The following is a 14,706-nucleotide window of genomic DNA, read 5'->3' on the forward strand; positions in this document are numbered from 1 at the left end:
ATGCCCTTATAAAACGCACTTGAGGGTCTATTTTCCAATTCTGTTACATGAACAATGATGAACTTAACCCTACCCCCCCCCCCCCCCCCAAAAAAAAAAAAAAAAAAAAAAAAAAGAAAACAAAAAAAAAAACGATGAAAAGCATTTATACGAACCCATTTTAGAGCATCTGTTCACATCATGCGTTTATTGAAAAAAAAAACACTCTATTATAAACATTTTCTGAGTGCCATAAAAATTGCAGAAAGTTGTGTATTAATATTTTTTTTAAATAGTTATATAGTGGTTCTTGTTTAGCGCGCGAGATCTTAAACAGAAATACACCCTGCTCGTTTAATATGACATATATGGTAAATTCCTGTTTTAAACTGATGATGATGTATTTGGAAACTCATTTTCGGACGGATTCACAATTCACAACAGATCCATTTAAAGAAAAGCATGCTCGAGCCTTCTTTTGTTTGATATAAGCGTTTGCACGGGATTGGTCACAAAAGTTATGATATGATAAATATACTATCAGCTCTGGTAAGATATTTTTAAATATTGTCATCCTGTTAGCAAGGTTCAAACACTATGATGTTTAGAATTTATTTTAAAATATAAAACTGTTTCCTTGTAGAGTCTATTTCATTGATTATTTTTAAGATATATCTTAAATGTTCTATTCTGAATTGACAAAACAAAACATGTACATTCAATGCTGGAAAACCACATTTGACAGATAAGGAAACAAAGCAAATTATATATGATCAAACCTAGATAAATAAATATGTTGACAAAAACGGGACACAAATACTCGCATTCATGTTAAATAACTGGCACAAATTATACAATACATACTATTAGAAAGAATCTGTTGGTTTCATGTTGTACAATTTAAAAAAAAATCAGTTGGTTTGTTTCACCTTTTATGTCCGTGTATTGAACATTGTTTTAGTGTTTTTTGGCAATTACTTAAACCTCGTGTATTGGATTTAAATGGATGTAGTTTGTAACAATGTATTTTTGCTATTTACCTTTGTATTACAATCTTTAATTTGATAATAACCACCGTGCATAACAACTGGAATACAATTTTAAAACGGAAAAAACCATGCAGCCAAAAATGTAACAAGAAATCTGGTTTAGTGACACAGCACGTGAGAAAAACAACTTACAATCGACCCAGACAGAACACGCATGCGTCATTTTATTTTTTATCCATAATACTGATGTATGTTATTTATCTTAGATGTATTGTATGGTAAACTATGCCATTGCTAGGCTAGCAGAGTATAACATTTGTGTCTAGGGTAAATTCAATAGATGTTATTGTACCTTATCGTTCTGCTAACAAGCATATCAGATAACAACTCAGCGAACAATATATATGCAAAAAGCTACAGAAACATGCTCAGTAGCAAAAAGTTTAAACATAAACCCGGTTTAGTGGCAATGGGCAACGCCAAAGACATAGAACACAAATTCACAAACAAGAAACATAGAACAGCACACAACTCTACCACAGTGCATAAATACTTCTAAGTATATATATATAATTGGTATGTTTATCAAGAATTGTTAGGTACCGCCTTGGAACGGTCAGTAAAATGTAAAATTCACAAAGAAAAACAAGTTTTAGTAAAACAAGAAGTCGATAACATAACAGCAATACAAATATATATCCTAAAAATATCCACTTAAATATGATTGTTACACGTTCGAGAATAAGGAGTCACAAATGGGACATTCAACAAATATTACTGAAATTATAGAAATACAATGACAAGCATCCCACCACGTTTTCATTTGATGTTTTTCACCCTGTGGTCAACTCGCACCCGAGGCGTTTTAATTATTTTAGATATATATACATCAGGTTTTAAAGACAACATATGCAACTTAAGCACTATAAAGCTTTGAAATATCACACTACAGCGCTACACACAAGTACATAAATGTTTTAAAAATATATAATTATACATTTCACCAAAAGGTTATTTACATGGATATTTTATTTAAAATGTAGATTTATAAATTTGGCATTACATTGTTTGAAACAAAAGGATCGGATTAGCTTGGTTTGTAATGTTGTTAAATTTACTGATATTTCACTTTGGGATGTTTACAAATATGATTATCGTTTAGTTCTATAATTGTTATTGCCTGATGTGACGATGTATTTTGGCAAGAAACGGTCTTCATTATTTGATCACTATAGTTTCACATTTGGAGTAGCTTCAGTGTATGGTGGAGGGCTGATCGGCTGTCCACTCGTTCCCGCCAGTGTTGATTGAACGGACACGCCCACCATGTCAGTTGCTAAACCAACAGCTTGATGGGAAGGTGCAGCCAAGTAATAAGGTCCGGCAGGATATGGCTGGTATTTGGAGTACTGCATCCCTGGGTTGGTAAATGTTTGCTGAGCACCTACTGTAGCATTTGTGAACTGCAAACCCTGACAAAATGAATAAACACACCACCTTTATTTAATTTTACCATGTTACTCGTTTCATTATGTACCAATTAGTATCTATCACTATGACAAAGTCAATTAAAGACATATATTAACAAGTAAATTTACATTTTACTGACCGTTCCAAGGCGGTACCTAACAATTCTTGATAAACATACCTATTGTTTATATATAGTATGTATCCACAGTGCTGTTCGCGGAGTTTTGTGCTTTTCTTCCCAACAGAAATATTGATAGTGATTTAGTTGTTGCGATATAGATACACTATAAGTAAGTAGCTAGAAAGGTCAAAATGCGAAGACACCAGGTTTTTCACTTATGCAATCAGAAATATGGGCATCCAGTTATTAAGCACATTCTTTTGGTAATAACAGTTTCCTTGACCACACTCCTAAATCCAATCCAATGATAACTTTCCATATAAGCATCATATAAACTGAAATTCTTGACCCGAAATGCAATCCTAAAAACGTATTAATTTTCAACATACCAAGTTTCATCACTGTAATGAACTAATAACTTAAATCATTTTGCATATTCTTCCTATGCAACAAGTTTCATCACTTTACATACAGTATATGGATATAAGAAACCAACGTTTGTATAATTTTAGTAGCAGCGACCTTGACCTTAATCCAAACAACCTAAAGCAACTCTAATTTTTGTCTTCATATAAGATTAATACACAACAAGTTTCATTTCTATACATCGATTGCATAAAAACGTATTGAGGTTAAAAGTAATTGGTTCCTCTTTTTTTGTAACAGTGACCTTCATCTTTATTCTACCGACCCCAAAATCAACCCAAAGCAAAGGTACCTAATCCAATTATAGTTACATTGATCTTGATTCAATAATCCCAAATGCAATCCCAATGTAATTTTAATTAGCATGCTTTATGCCAAGTTGCGATTTTTTTTATTGCGCGGAAACCATTTTACTCATTTAGTGACTTTGACCAAACCAAAACTAAAAACAATCGCAAGCTACATATTTATATAAGGAACATACATACCAAGTTTCAAACTCGGAAAGCATGTGTTTAAGTCCCGCTTATGACGCCAGGAGTTGTTGTGACACATCTGGTTAACATGCGATGCTAAACATTTATATATTAATGTGATAAACTAGTAATACGTTGTCACTACACCACAAATGATTTAAAAAATATAATGATTAAAGCCACGAACTTACGTTACCCGGTAGACCTCGCTCAACAATAGTTATATGTTGATTCATCACGACTGCCGTTTCAACACCTTGCTCAGAGTGATACCTATCTATCTCATGCATGAAGCAACAACCGTACTTGTAGACAAGGCAAACCGAGTAAAGGTTTAACATCGAAAGGAAGAACGTGTCGATTAAGGAAAATGCAATTATTGTGTACAATAACGCCATGCTCTCGTTTGTATTGGACTCGTAGTTAAAATAGTCGTTGCGTCTTGGTACTTCCCAAAGAAGCAATATGTACCCCAAAATTATGATGTAGCCTATGTTGCTCATGAACATCCACACGTAGACGCCACAATATCCCATTACCTGAAAAAGATGATTAATGTTGCTCATTAAGATGTATTTGCATCCCTATTGCATTCCTTATATACATGCTTTTTCTTCTAATTTCATGTCATTCGATGAAAGACAAATCTTCGGAATAACTCAATGGCAGTACAGAAACGACGCTTTTGTTTGTTAAATGGGGTCGAGGAAAAAAGTGACGTCATTGAAGCTGCCGATGTTCAACCGGCCAAAACATACGCTACGTCCAAATAAATTTGAAGCGTTTTTTTACAGATTTGGTTTTTCATTTTTTCAGAAATATTTTGCGTATAATAAGTGCAAATATAACAATTGCAAACAATTCGTCACTGCACATACAATCGTTAAGTCGTTTAGACATTACATACCGCGCCAAGACCAAAACCTTTTTTTACACACCGATTTCTATTAAATTCAATCTTAATATTTGTACGATATATATTAATTAAAAAAGTTACGTACTTGCTCAGTCTTTGTGTTTCTTGAACAATCAGAATAGCAGCAACAGCTGAAGTTTAACGTGCTCACAACACTCTGAAAGAAATATTCAATACATCTTCAGTGTTATTTGATGGCAGTGAAGTTGACTTCTGAAATATCTAAGGAAGAAAAAAGTGGGGTTGATAAGTTGACAATAGGAGAATAAAGCGACGAGGACGACTGTTTTTAAAACAATCGACGGAAACTAATATGGAGTGGAACCTTGTACAATTTTTGAAAAGCTTTTCGAGCAAAATATTTACAACTATTTGCCCGAGATCGGGAAAGGACCAGTCAACTATTTCCTGAGGCCAAAATGCATTTGTGAACTATATTTTGGCAATCATTAATTGGGTTGAAAAGATAAGAAAACAAATATACAGGATAAGTGGAATTATTATTTCACCAAACAAATAACGACTAACCGCCTAAAACATTCCGTTAGTTCACACACACATTCACTTTTTATTTTGTCACGGTAACATATCGTTACAACAGACATGTTATAACATATACAGGCAATTGGGTAAACAACATGACGGAAAATAACAATTTAGGCAATTTTACCACCGGGTACAGTGACAAATCGCTAACAGGCATGATTAAGGAAATCAATGTAATACAAAGGTGTACAACTTAAGAATTTGGCATGTATACTGCTCGTTGATCTGCTAACAGATCTGTAGTAAAAACAAGTCCCTTAAACTCGGGATATTTTATGAATGGAAATTCGCCTCGTTTCGTTGTTAACGGTACAAAAAGCACGTGCAGAAATTTATGAATGGTGTAAGTGGTCTTGGACTTGCTACAAATTTAATATGAGATTATTTAGATTTAACTAGTTATGAAAAATGGACTTTGTAGAGATAATGATCGCTGCGTGATTTGGAATATAAGCCTCGAGGTAAGAAAAAGAAGAGTAATTAAGTATTGTTAAAATTTCACGTGATTCATCAAATATCTGGCGAACTTCGACAGATTAACGAGAGTTTTTTTATTACTTGTACTTAGGAGCTCGCTATATTTGGATGCTGCCAATAATATCATGAAATGAAGCTTTTTCTTTGATCCTGAAAAATTGTGCACGTTAATATGTAATGGTAGCTGTCGCCAATGTCTGACTGACAGAGCGGACACCGCCTGTGCGTGTATTCTATTCCTTGCCATGCTAAAGTTGGAAATTTAAAATTACATGATCTAAGTTTGTATAAATTTAAAGCATGATTTAGTGGAATGATAGTTAAACACTTCTCTTGTGTAATCGTTTGCTTAAAGCTACTATAAAATAGTCTTTTATTCGACGATCTCATTTTTTCGTGCCAAAATTGTAAGTACTGGTCTTTTAATATTTTCGATATACTATAACTTGTGAACTTAACATTTACGTTTATTTGATTTTCGAACAAATTTGAATTACCAGTGGAGTCAAAAATAAACTTTATTTAATTAAGCCATTTAAAATTTAGGTTACTTTGTCGCATCGAGCGGTAAACTATTGATGCGCGTATAAGTCCTCAAATAGTACTAGTTTGGTCCAATAAGCAATCATTCTATTTTGAATTGTAATTTTAAGCGGTTCTCTGCCAAGCTCGCCATATAACATATGTGCAGGTGTACTTTTCCTTGAATTTGTTATTTTCCTTAAAGATCTAGATGATTTTTTTCATAAATTTCGGTAATCTCAAATCTTAGGATTTCACAAGAGTAAGTTAATATAGGAACAATAGTATGATCAAATAGTTTAAGTTGAAGATCAATTGGTAAGTCAAGTTTATTAATTCTTCTGTATAGGAAATGAAAAGCCTTTTTTGCTTGTTGGGCTAAATATTCTTTGGCTTTATTAAATTTCCCAGTTGGGCTAAATACCATTCCTAAATACTTATAGTTATCAACGATTTCTAGCTCTTCGTTGTTCAGTGTAAATCTATAATGTCTCCACGATCTTCTGTTCGCCCCAAATATCATGACCTTTGTTTTGTTTATGTTGACCTCGAGCTTCCAATGCTGACAATATTCGTTAAAATCACTAAGGCAATTCTGAAAATCGTTTTGTGATCTGGCCAGTATAATTGTATCATCGGCGTACAAAAGGACAAGAATTTTTAAATAGTTCGTTAAATCTTAGTGTTAGAAATAAGAATCTGAGCCCGTCCTATTATCAATTTTTCATTTACTATTTAAATTGTATATTGCCTGTTTATACTATGATGCTTTTATTTGAAAGGTTTTATGACCGAAAATGAACAAGAATAAAGGTCACATTTTACCGACAGAAATACCTTGTTTCCAGATAATGCAATTTTTCTTAAATATTGAGCAATGAATTCATACATCAATATTTACATTCGTACTAGATTTTCTGAACCATGCAATTTGAATTCATTATGTATGAACCTGTCGATTTTTCGTGACCTTTGTTGGCGGCGTTTGGCAAGAAAGCGACACTCTGATTGGGCGTTGGTGAATCACCGTACGTATAAATCTTAATACTTTATGGCTAAATATAGCACGGCACATGTACATAAGCAACTGATAAAAAGATATAAATATATCCTGTTTAAATGTTTTAACAAGTTAAATAATGTCGAAATGCATTTTTCCATCATTGGAAAGATGTAATGGTATCTCTTATACTATAGAAGAACATTTTAAAATTACATAACGTATTATAAAACAACAGTGAAATACATGAAATGAATGGAGACTGTCAAAGTGTCATGTATTTGTCGAGTAAAAACAATTGTCAAAAAATTAAACTTCAATTTGTTGGAAAACGTTAAATGAAAAAAAAAATATGACGCTATTTTTTTTTATCTTGAACTGAAAGTTATCCATAAAGTCACCGTGACCACAATTTTCTTGCCAACTCACATGGGTCACGCATTCGTTAAACAGGAGTTAAAATATATCAGTAATTTCTTGATTATAAAAGTATTACAACCAAAATCACTGCCACCACCAAATATTTTATGCGCGCTTTATGGATTTGTAAAATCGTGGCCGAGTTTATATTGTATAAACGAACGACAAATAATAATTAACCCTTAAATAATAACATTTAAACATGCCGGTTATACACCTCATTCATTAAAAACTAATTCTGAATAAAAACCATTAGAAAAATGAAATAATATAGTTATTTTTGTCATTGAGTTCATAATTAAATGCTTATGATAGATTTGACCTCTGCCCACTACTTACAAGGATGGCTGTAACCATCAAACAGAGTCCAAACACCATTTCACCGACTACAGCAAACGACACGATGCAAAACGCAATGCTGAGGAGAGCTAGTACTCGTGTGGCCCATGCTGTTATACGGATACACCTCTTTGTACGTTCAATGGATCTCGTGCTCTCTACACTTCCGGCAACTGCAATAATAGTCGTATTCGGAATGTTAACATTTTTAATGAGCTATTTTCAGTGCTAAGAATTCACTTGATATTAACTAAATTCAATTTGATTTGTAAAATAAAACTATTTCTGTACACCAAAAACATCTCCGAAAGTAACATGGCTCTTTAGATCGTACACATTTTGGATAAACAAGTTGAGGAACAACTTTGGTGTTATGGTTTATCAAAGGTTAGTTTTGATTTGAATATGACTGTACGTTTATTGATTTTACTAAAGCTTTTGACTACATTGTAAGGGAAAATCTTTGGTTTAAAATATATAGACTTGGTATTCGGGGTAGACTTATAAGTTATAAAACCCATGTATAGTCATGTATATACAAGAGTTAAGCTTCAGAACGACGTAGGTACTATATTCGAAAGTCATCTAGGGTGGCGGCAAGGTGAATGTCTTTCGCCAATATTGTTTTCTCTTTATATTAATGACTTGGAAGAAACACTTTATTTGAAGGGGGCAAAAGGGGTACTAATTTATTGAATTTTTCTTACTTATGTATGCAGACGATATTGTAATTTTTGCAAATTCTGCGTAAGAACTCCAATTTAATCTTGATATACTAGGTGAGTACTGCAAACAATGGAAATTAAAAGTTAATATAAATAAAACAAGCATTTTCAGTGAAAAGATATCCCCCGCCAACGATGGCTTGTTTGTGCTTGATGGCTTGTTTGTGCTTGAAGGTTAAATTTAATAAGTCAAGGGCAATAACTCTAAGGAAAATTGACCAATCCAAAAGATAAGTAGACAGGCATCATCACAGTATGTTGGTTCTTATTTATTCCAAGTGTCATGAAATTCTACCAGCTAGTTGCATAGAAAAGGCTGCAAACATGGATCTTTTAATAAATCAAGGGCAAATAACTCATATAGAAATTACACAATCCAAAATATAAATAAACAGGCATCATTGCAGTATGTTGGTTCATATTTATTTCAAGTTTCAAGAATTTCTACCAACTAGTTACTGAGAAATGGCTGTAAATGAGTTTTTCAAAAAATCAAGGGCAATAACTCCAAGTACAATTGACCAATCCAAAAAATGAACAGGCATCATCCCAGTATAGTAATTCATATTTATTTTAAGTTTCATGAAATTCTGCCAGCTAGTGACTGAGAAATGGCTGTGAATGTGCATTTTTCAAAAAATCAAGGGCAATAACTCCAAGGACAATTGACCAATTTTTTTGGACGGGCATCATTGCAGTATAGTGGTTCATATTTATTTTAAGTTTCATGAAATTCTACTGGCTAGTTACTAAGAAAACGCAGGTGACGGACGGACGGACGGAAGGAAGGACGGACGGAAGGAAAGACGGACGGACGGACGGACGGAAGGAAGGACGGACAACGCCATTTCAATACCCCCCTTCCTATTTCATAGGCGGGGGATAACAAAAGTGTCAATTTTTAGAAAAGGTGGAAGAGTGCCTAGAGATCTGGAGTTTTTATATGACGATGCCACCATTGAAATTGTAAATAACTTTACGTACTTAGGAATAGTTTTTACAACAGGAGGATCGTTTATGCAGGCCATAAAAACCTTAGCTGGTCAAGCGCAAAAGGCGATATACAAATTAAGAAAATACCTAAATAAATTCGTTAATATTACTCCAGAACATAAAATTGAGCTCTTCGATAAATTTATTAAGCCAATTTTGTTATATGGGTCTGAAGTATGGGGATCTATTAAAATAATTCATATAGAAAGGATACATACTCAATTTATCAAATATATATTATCTGTGAAAACTATTACACAAAATGATTTTATCCTAACAGAGACCGGTAGACTATATATTCAGACACACAGCACTATAAGCATGATTAAGTACTGGTTTAAGGTTATTTGTTCTCCGGAACACAAATACATTAATCTTATTTATAAACTCATATTGGATGATATTGAGATTCGTCCTTTAAAACATAACTGGGCAACATAGGTTAAAAGTGTTCTAAGCTCATTGGGTTTCTATCATGTCTGGTTAGTACAAGGTGTAGGAGTCTACACGAGTTTTCTATCACTTTTTAAACAAAGACTAACGGATAATTGTGTTCAAAACCTTCATAGTAGGCTCACTGAATCTTCTAGGGCATTGTTTTATAGAAATATTTTTGGCTTTGATTTTCAGTTTTATTTAAAATGCGTTAATATTGAAAAATATAGGATTGCTCTCAGCAAATTGAGGTTATCATCTCATAGATTAAGTATTGAAACCGGTCGATGGAACCGTACAGATATTGATAATAGGATATGTCCATCTTGTAACATTTTAGAAGATGAATTCCACTTTCTTTTTGAATGTAACATGTATACCGATATTAGACAAAAATACTTACCTCGATACTATCGTCGTCATCCAAGCATGTATAAAACAATTGCGCTTTTTATGTCGAAGAATGTTAATGTAGTTAAAAATCTTGCAGTTTTTGTATTTAGAGCTTTTGAAATAAGGAAAGAGTTAACTATGTAGCGTAATAATTTATAAAGAGTTTAAGCCTTGAATTTAAACGCATATTACTTTCATTTCTTTGTGTGTATAGTTTATCTATGTGCTATACATGCTCGAATATTAAATGTTTTTACATTTGAACTATTGATTATGATCGCCATATAAATATATATTAGAATATGTATCAGCTTTTGCAATGATCAAGGGTCATTTCGACTTATTTCATTGAAACCATGTTTTTTGAATGTTTGAAATGAAATAAAATCATCTTCTATCTAAAATAATTATTAAATCGAAAAATAAAATGACTATCCTCAAACTATTGTGTGTTTACGGTGCCCAACCAACTCATTGAAAATGAGGTTACACCATGTATATTTGGTATCATTTAAAAGAATACCGCTTATTGATACTGATGTTGGAAATATACGGCCTAAAATGAATAATAATAATAATAATAATAATAATAATAATAATAATAATAATAATAATAATAATAATGATAATTTTATCGCAGTTTGTATTTTTGTTCTTTATTTCAACTGAAATCGGACGTGAAATAGAGAATGTTTCTAGGTAAAAACAGCTTGTTTCAATATTATTATCGCTATAAAACGTACTGCTTTCTACTTTTGAAAGTGCATGAACATCGGACAGACACCAAACAATTATCTATTCAAGTAACAAATAATCCGCAAGTCACAAGTCATGGTCCAAGATCACGAGTGTGTTTACAAACAAAAGCCAACGTTCAATGGATTTACTTCATGTGGATATATAAAATAACAAAGTGATGTAAGTTCAGAACTGCACCGGTTATGATATGATCAATTTCTGTTGTAAGTGAGTTGTTGTTGTTCACCACAGAAATGAAATTAACTGTCGTTGAATGACGCACATTATTCAGCATTTGCTGGTGGGGTAAGTGTTCATGTAGATTTTTCCGCCGATTTTTTGCATTATCATGCAAGGCGATGGAAATTGCTTGACGAGTTATTGTTGAGGTCGATTGTCGGTGGACTATTGATAGGATTCTGCAGCACGGTTTTTCCGACTGTTCAAAAAAGAAAAGAAGTCCGTTTTCGTGGTCACATGACCTACCAAATGTAGTTATACATCACACGGTCAACTATATTAATAAATCAAAATGTACATGGCACCTTGTTATTGGATCGATTTGTATGGAGGTGTCATGAAACGTGTCATCATAAGAATAATTTGGAGGTTAAACGTTCATAAATATATCCATGGACCTATATGGTCGGTGCTAGATCAAAATTTTGCAAATAGGTTGTGAAAAGCGTTAAAGGTGCTATTGAACAAAGAATAATAATAAAGTTTATTTTACAAAAATGTGTTCAAAATTGTCCCTGGATGTTTCAGCTTAATAGTATATGGTATACATTTAAGTTTAAGATTTTGAATATAAATGTCACGTTCTTCAAACGTTTGATCGAACCCTTGATGCATCTTGGAATAGTCATTAACACAATAATGGCGAATTTAAGAGACTTGCTTGTCATTCCTCTTGGTTTTCCAGTTAGCGCAGTGATTGGCACACTTGCTTCTCACCTAAAGTTGGTTTCCCGGCATTGGCATGTGAACTTGGTTAGTGGTAAACAAGCGAACTGTTGGGTTTAATCCGGGCTCTTAGGTTGCCCTGTCAGCACAAGCCCACAAACTTGTATATCATCGTGCAAACGATAGTGACTTAGAATAAGCTTATATAAATGTCTTCGTACTTGTAAAATAAATAAAGTTTAATCTCATATAGTTCCATTTTTAGGAAGCAGTTTCCAATTATGTGAATTTAGAATTTTGGTTAGTTTATATTATTATTTTGGTATACTTGTAAAGGATTTTATTTGCGGCTGGAAAGAATATGTAAACATTATACAGCAAACAGTATTACAAGCAAGACATTTTGCATTGAAAGCATATCTGATTCAATTAAAATAAAGCACAAAAATGAAACTTTCTCTATATTTTTTCAGTCAATTGTTTTACATATCAGTAATCAGGCTTGACAAAATGATAATCTTTGTTTATCATCGTGTTCGTTCAAATATGGTCTGATGGTTCAAAATGCAACAATTTTGGAAAAAAATGCTGCCATTCAATTAAACCATGACATTAAAGTTCAGAGAAGAGTATTACTCAAAATGGCTTCGCTCGCGTTGTTCGATCCGCATTTCTAAATTATGTTTTCAATGTTTTTACTAAAACACATATTGTGAACATCAAGATTTGAATTTTTTAATTGGAATATTAGGAAATGGTCAATGTGTTTACTTACCTTGAGTATGCATTCTTATTCGGCGTAATTTGTCCTTGTTTCTTATCAAGTAGTATTATTTGAATGAAACTGCACTTATCCTTCTTGAACAGTATACCCGGTAATAAAAGCAAATGTTTATCAAACTGTATCCTCCAAATATTAAGTGTTTCAAAATTTAATTTATAATTGCTTGAAACCATAATCTTCTGAAAAAAATGGCGTCGGTTCTTTTTATCTAAGCGGATACAAAGGTTCATTCTCTCTTATCAGCTGCAAAAGTGCAATGGCTAGACATAACGTTAATAGAAAAATAGAAAGTAAATAGATACGATCGGTTTGAATTATACAGAGAGCGAGTTGCATAAGGTAATGCACTAATCAGAAATCGCAGGTGCGTACACCGAGACTTGAATGTAATATGAGATCCCAACAGCTGCCCCTGGCTTACTTTAAATAGTTGACTGTAGCCTCAGCTGGGTAATCTTGATCCTGAACATGAAAAAAACAACAACATTTTATGGGCTGATTATCACGTCATGGGACACAATACAACTATTAATCATGATTTGTCGACGACATTTCAACATTCTATAAAATCAAAAAATCCACTAGGGTTATAATTGACAAGAGAAGAAACTTTCCCAACACACTTCGTCATGAAAACGGTAAACGTCCAGTTTAGACATGAATTTTATAGCTAATATACCAATCCTAAGCATATTACTGCGTTCTGCGCAAAGAATAATCAGTTTTACATCGAAATGATACAAAAATCTTACCGGTTATTCCAAATTGTAGCATGAATCCGATTAAATATATACGAACTATCGCCAAAATTTCGCCATACACTGGTATTAATTGTTTTGCCCTTGTCACAGACCTGTATAGTTTTGTAAAAGCCTTATATTACACGCAGAGGTTCGCAGACGCAAATGTTGTTTCCAAAGGTTAGATGATGGAATAGGCAACATAAAATAAAGCTCAGCTGACTGTACTATACTGCAGACCTTGGACCTAAGTAGCATCGGTGAAAAATGCCACATACATATTATAGATATATAAACCCGGAACTTTTTATGCTAGATTTAGCAGTTCATGTTATATCGTTATGATTGACAAGGGAAGTGTAAAATTAATATTTCACATTTAATTTAAACTAGTGTGGTAATTGTATTCAAGTCTTCGCGTTAAGTACGTTTTGGATTCGTGATATTCAATTTTCATTATATTTATTACTTACATACATTTTCTAGTCAACTCAACTAACGTTGTTTTTAGAACCTACAATTTAGGATTGGCGTTGCATATAACGTTAATTTCTTGCTAAGCCATGCTTACCTTTTTGAAATTGAACATTGTTTTTTTTGCAATATTTTTATTATCTGTTATCCATCGCCATCACCTTATCAATTATCTCAATGCGTCTTTATTCCCTAAAATAATAACAATAGAACGATAGTATATTGTTTTTTATTCAAGTAAAATCCTGAATTTTATCACTGATCAGTTTCTTCCGAGTACCTCGAGTAGTCGATTTGCGGTACATGTACCATGCTTTCAAAATCATATTATGTTTTCAAATGGAAGCATTTTCACTAATTATGGATTATTAGCTCGACTATTCGAAAACTAAGGAGGGCTATACTACTCGTCCCAGCGTCGGCGTCCGGATAAAGTTTTAGGGCAAGTTGGCATTTTCACTTATAAGTCCAATACCCTTCATTCAACTCGCTTAATACTTCACACAGTTATTCAGGGCCATCACGTAATGAGGTTAGCTAACTCCATATTATCCTTTATACAAATTTTAGCCCCTGATTGACTATGGAACTTAGGTTAAAGTTTTAAAGCAGGTTGGGATATTTATTGATAACTTCTATACCATTCATTCGATTGACTTAATTCTTCACACAGTTGTTCAGGATCATCACACAATCAGGTTACATAACTCCACATTATCCTTAATACAAGTGTTGGCCCCTGATTGACTTAGAAACATAGGTTAAAGTTTAAGGGCAGGTTGAAGTTGTAGGGCAAGTTTGGATTTTAATAAAAACACTTCTATACCCTCAAATGAG

At 33.1% G+C, this 14,706-nt stretch overlaps 1 protein-coding gene across 2 annotated transcripts; it reads right to left on the reverse strand.

Moving 5' to 3' along the window:
• Nucleotides 1–577: 577 nt before the first annotated feature.
• LOC128224724 (uncharacterized) lies at nt 578–13,172 on the reverse strand. Of its 2 annotated transcripts, none has more exons than XM_052934704.1 (5): nt 13,077–13,172; nt 7,682–7,854; nt 4,463–4,534; nt 3,653–4,000; nt 578–2,440 (listed from the first exon to the last, which is right to left on the reverse strand). In XM_052934704.1, exons 2-5 carry the CDS (start codon nt 7,718–7,720, stop codon nt 2,198–2,200), a joined length of 702 nt encoding a protein of 233 aa, XP_052790664.1. In that variant the 5' UTR covers nt 7,721–7,854; nt 13,077–13,172; the 3' UTR covers nt 578–2,197. The 2 variants fall into 2 exon arrangements, with proteins under 2 accessions (XP_052790664.1, XP_052790663.1); XM_052934703.1 differs by lacking the exon at nt 13,077–13,172 and adding an exon at nt 12,647–12,845.
• Between the last annotated feature and the right edge of the window lie 1,534 nt (nt 13,173–14,706).

The sequence above is a fragment of the Mya arenaria genome, chromosome 17 (assembly GCF_026914265.1).
Source record: "Mya arenaria isolate MELC-2E11 chromosome 17, ASM2691426v1".
Taxonomy (NCBI): Eukaryota; Metazoa; Mollusca; class Bivalvia; order Myida; family Myidae; genus Mya; species Mya arenaria.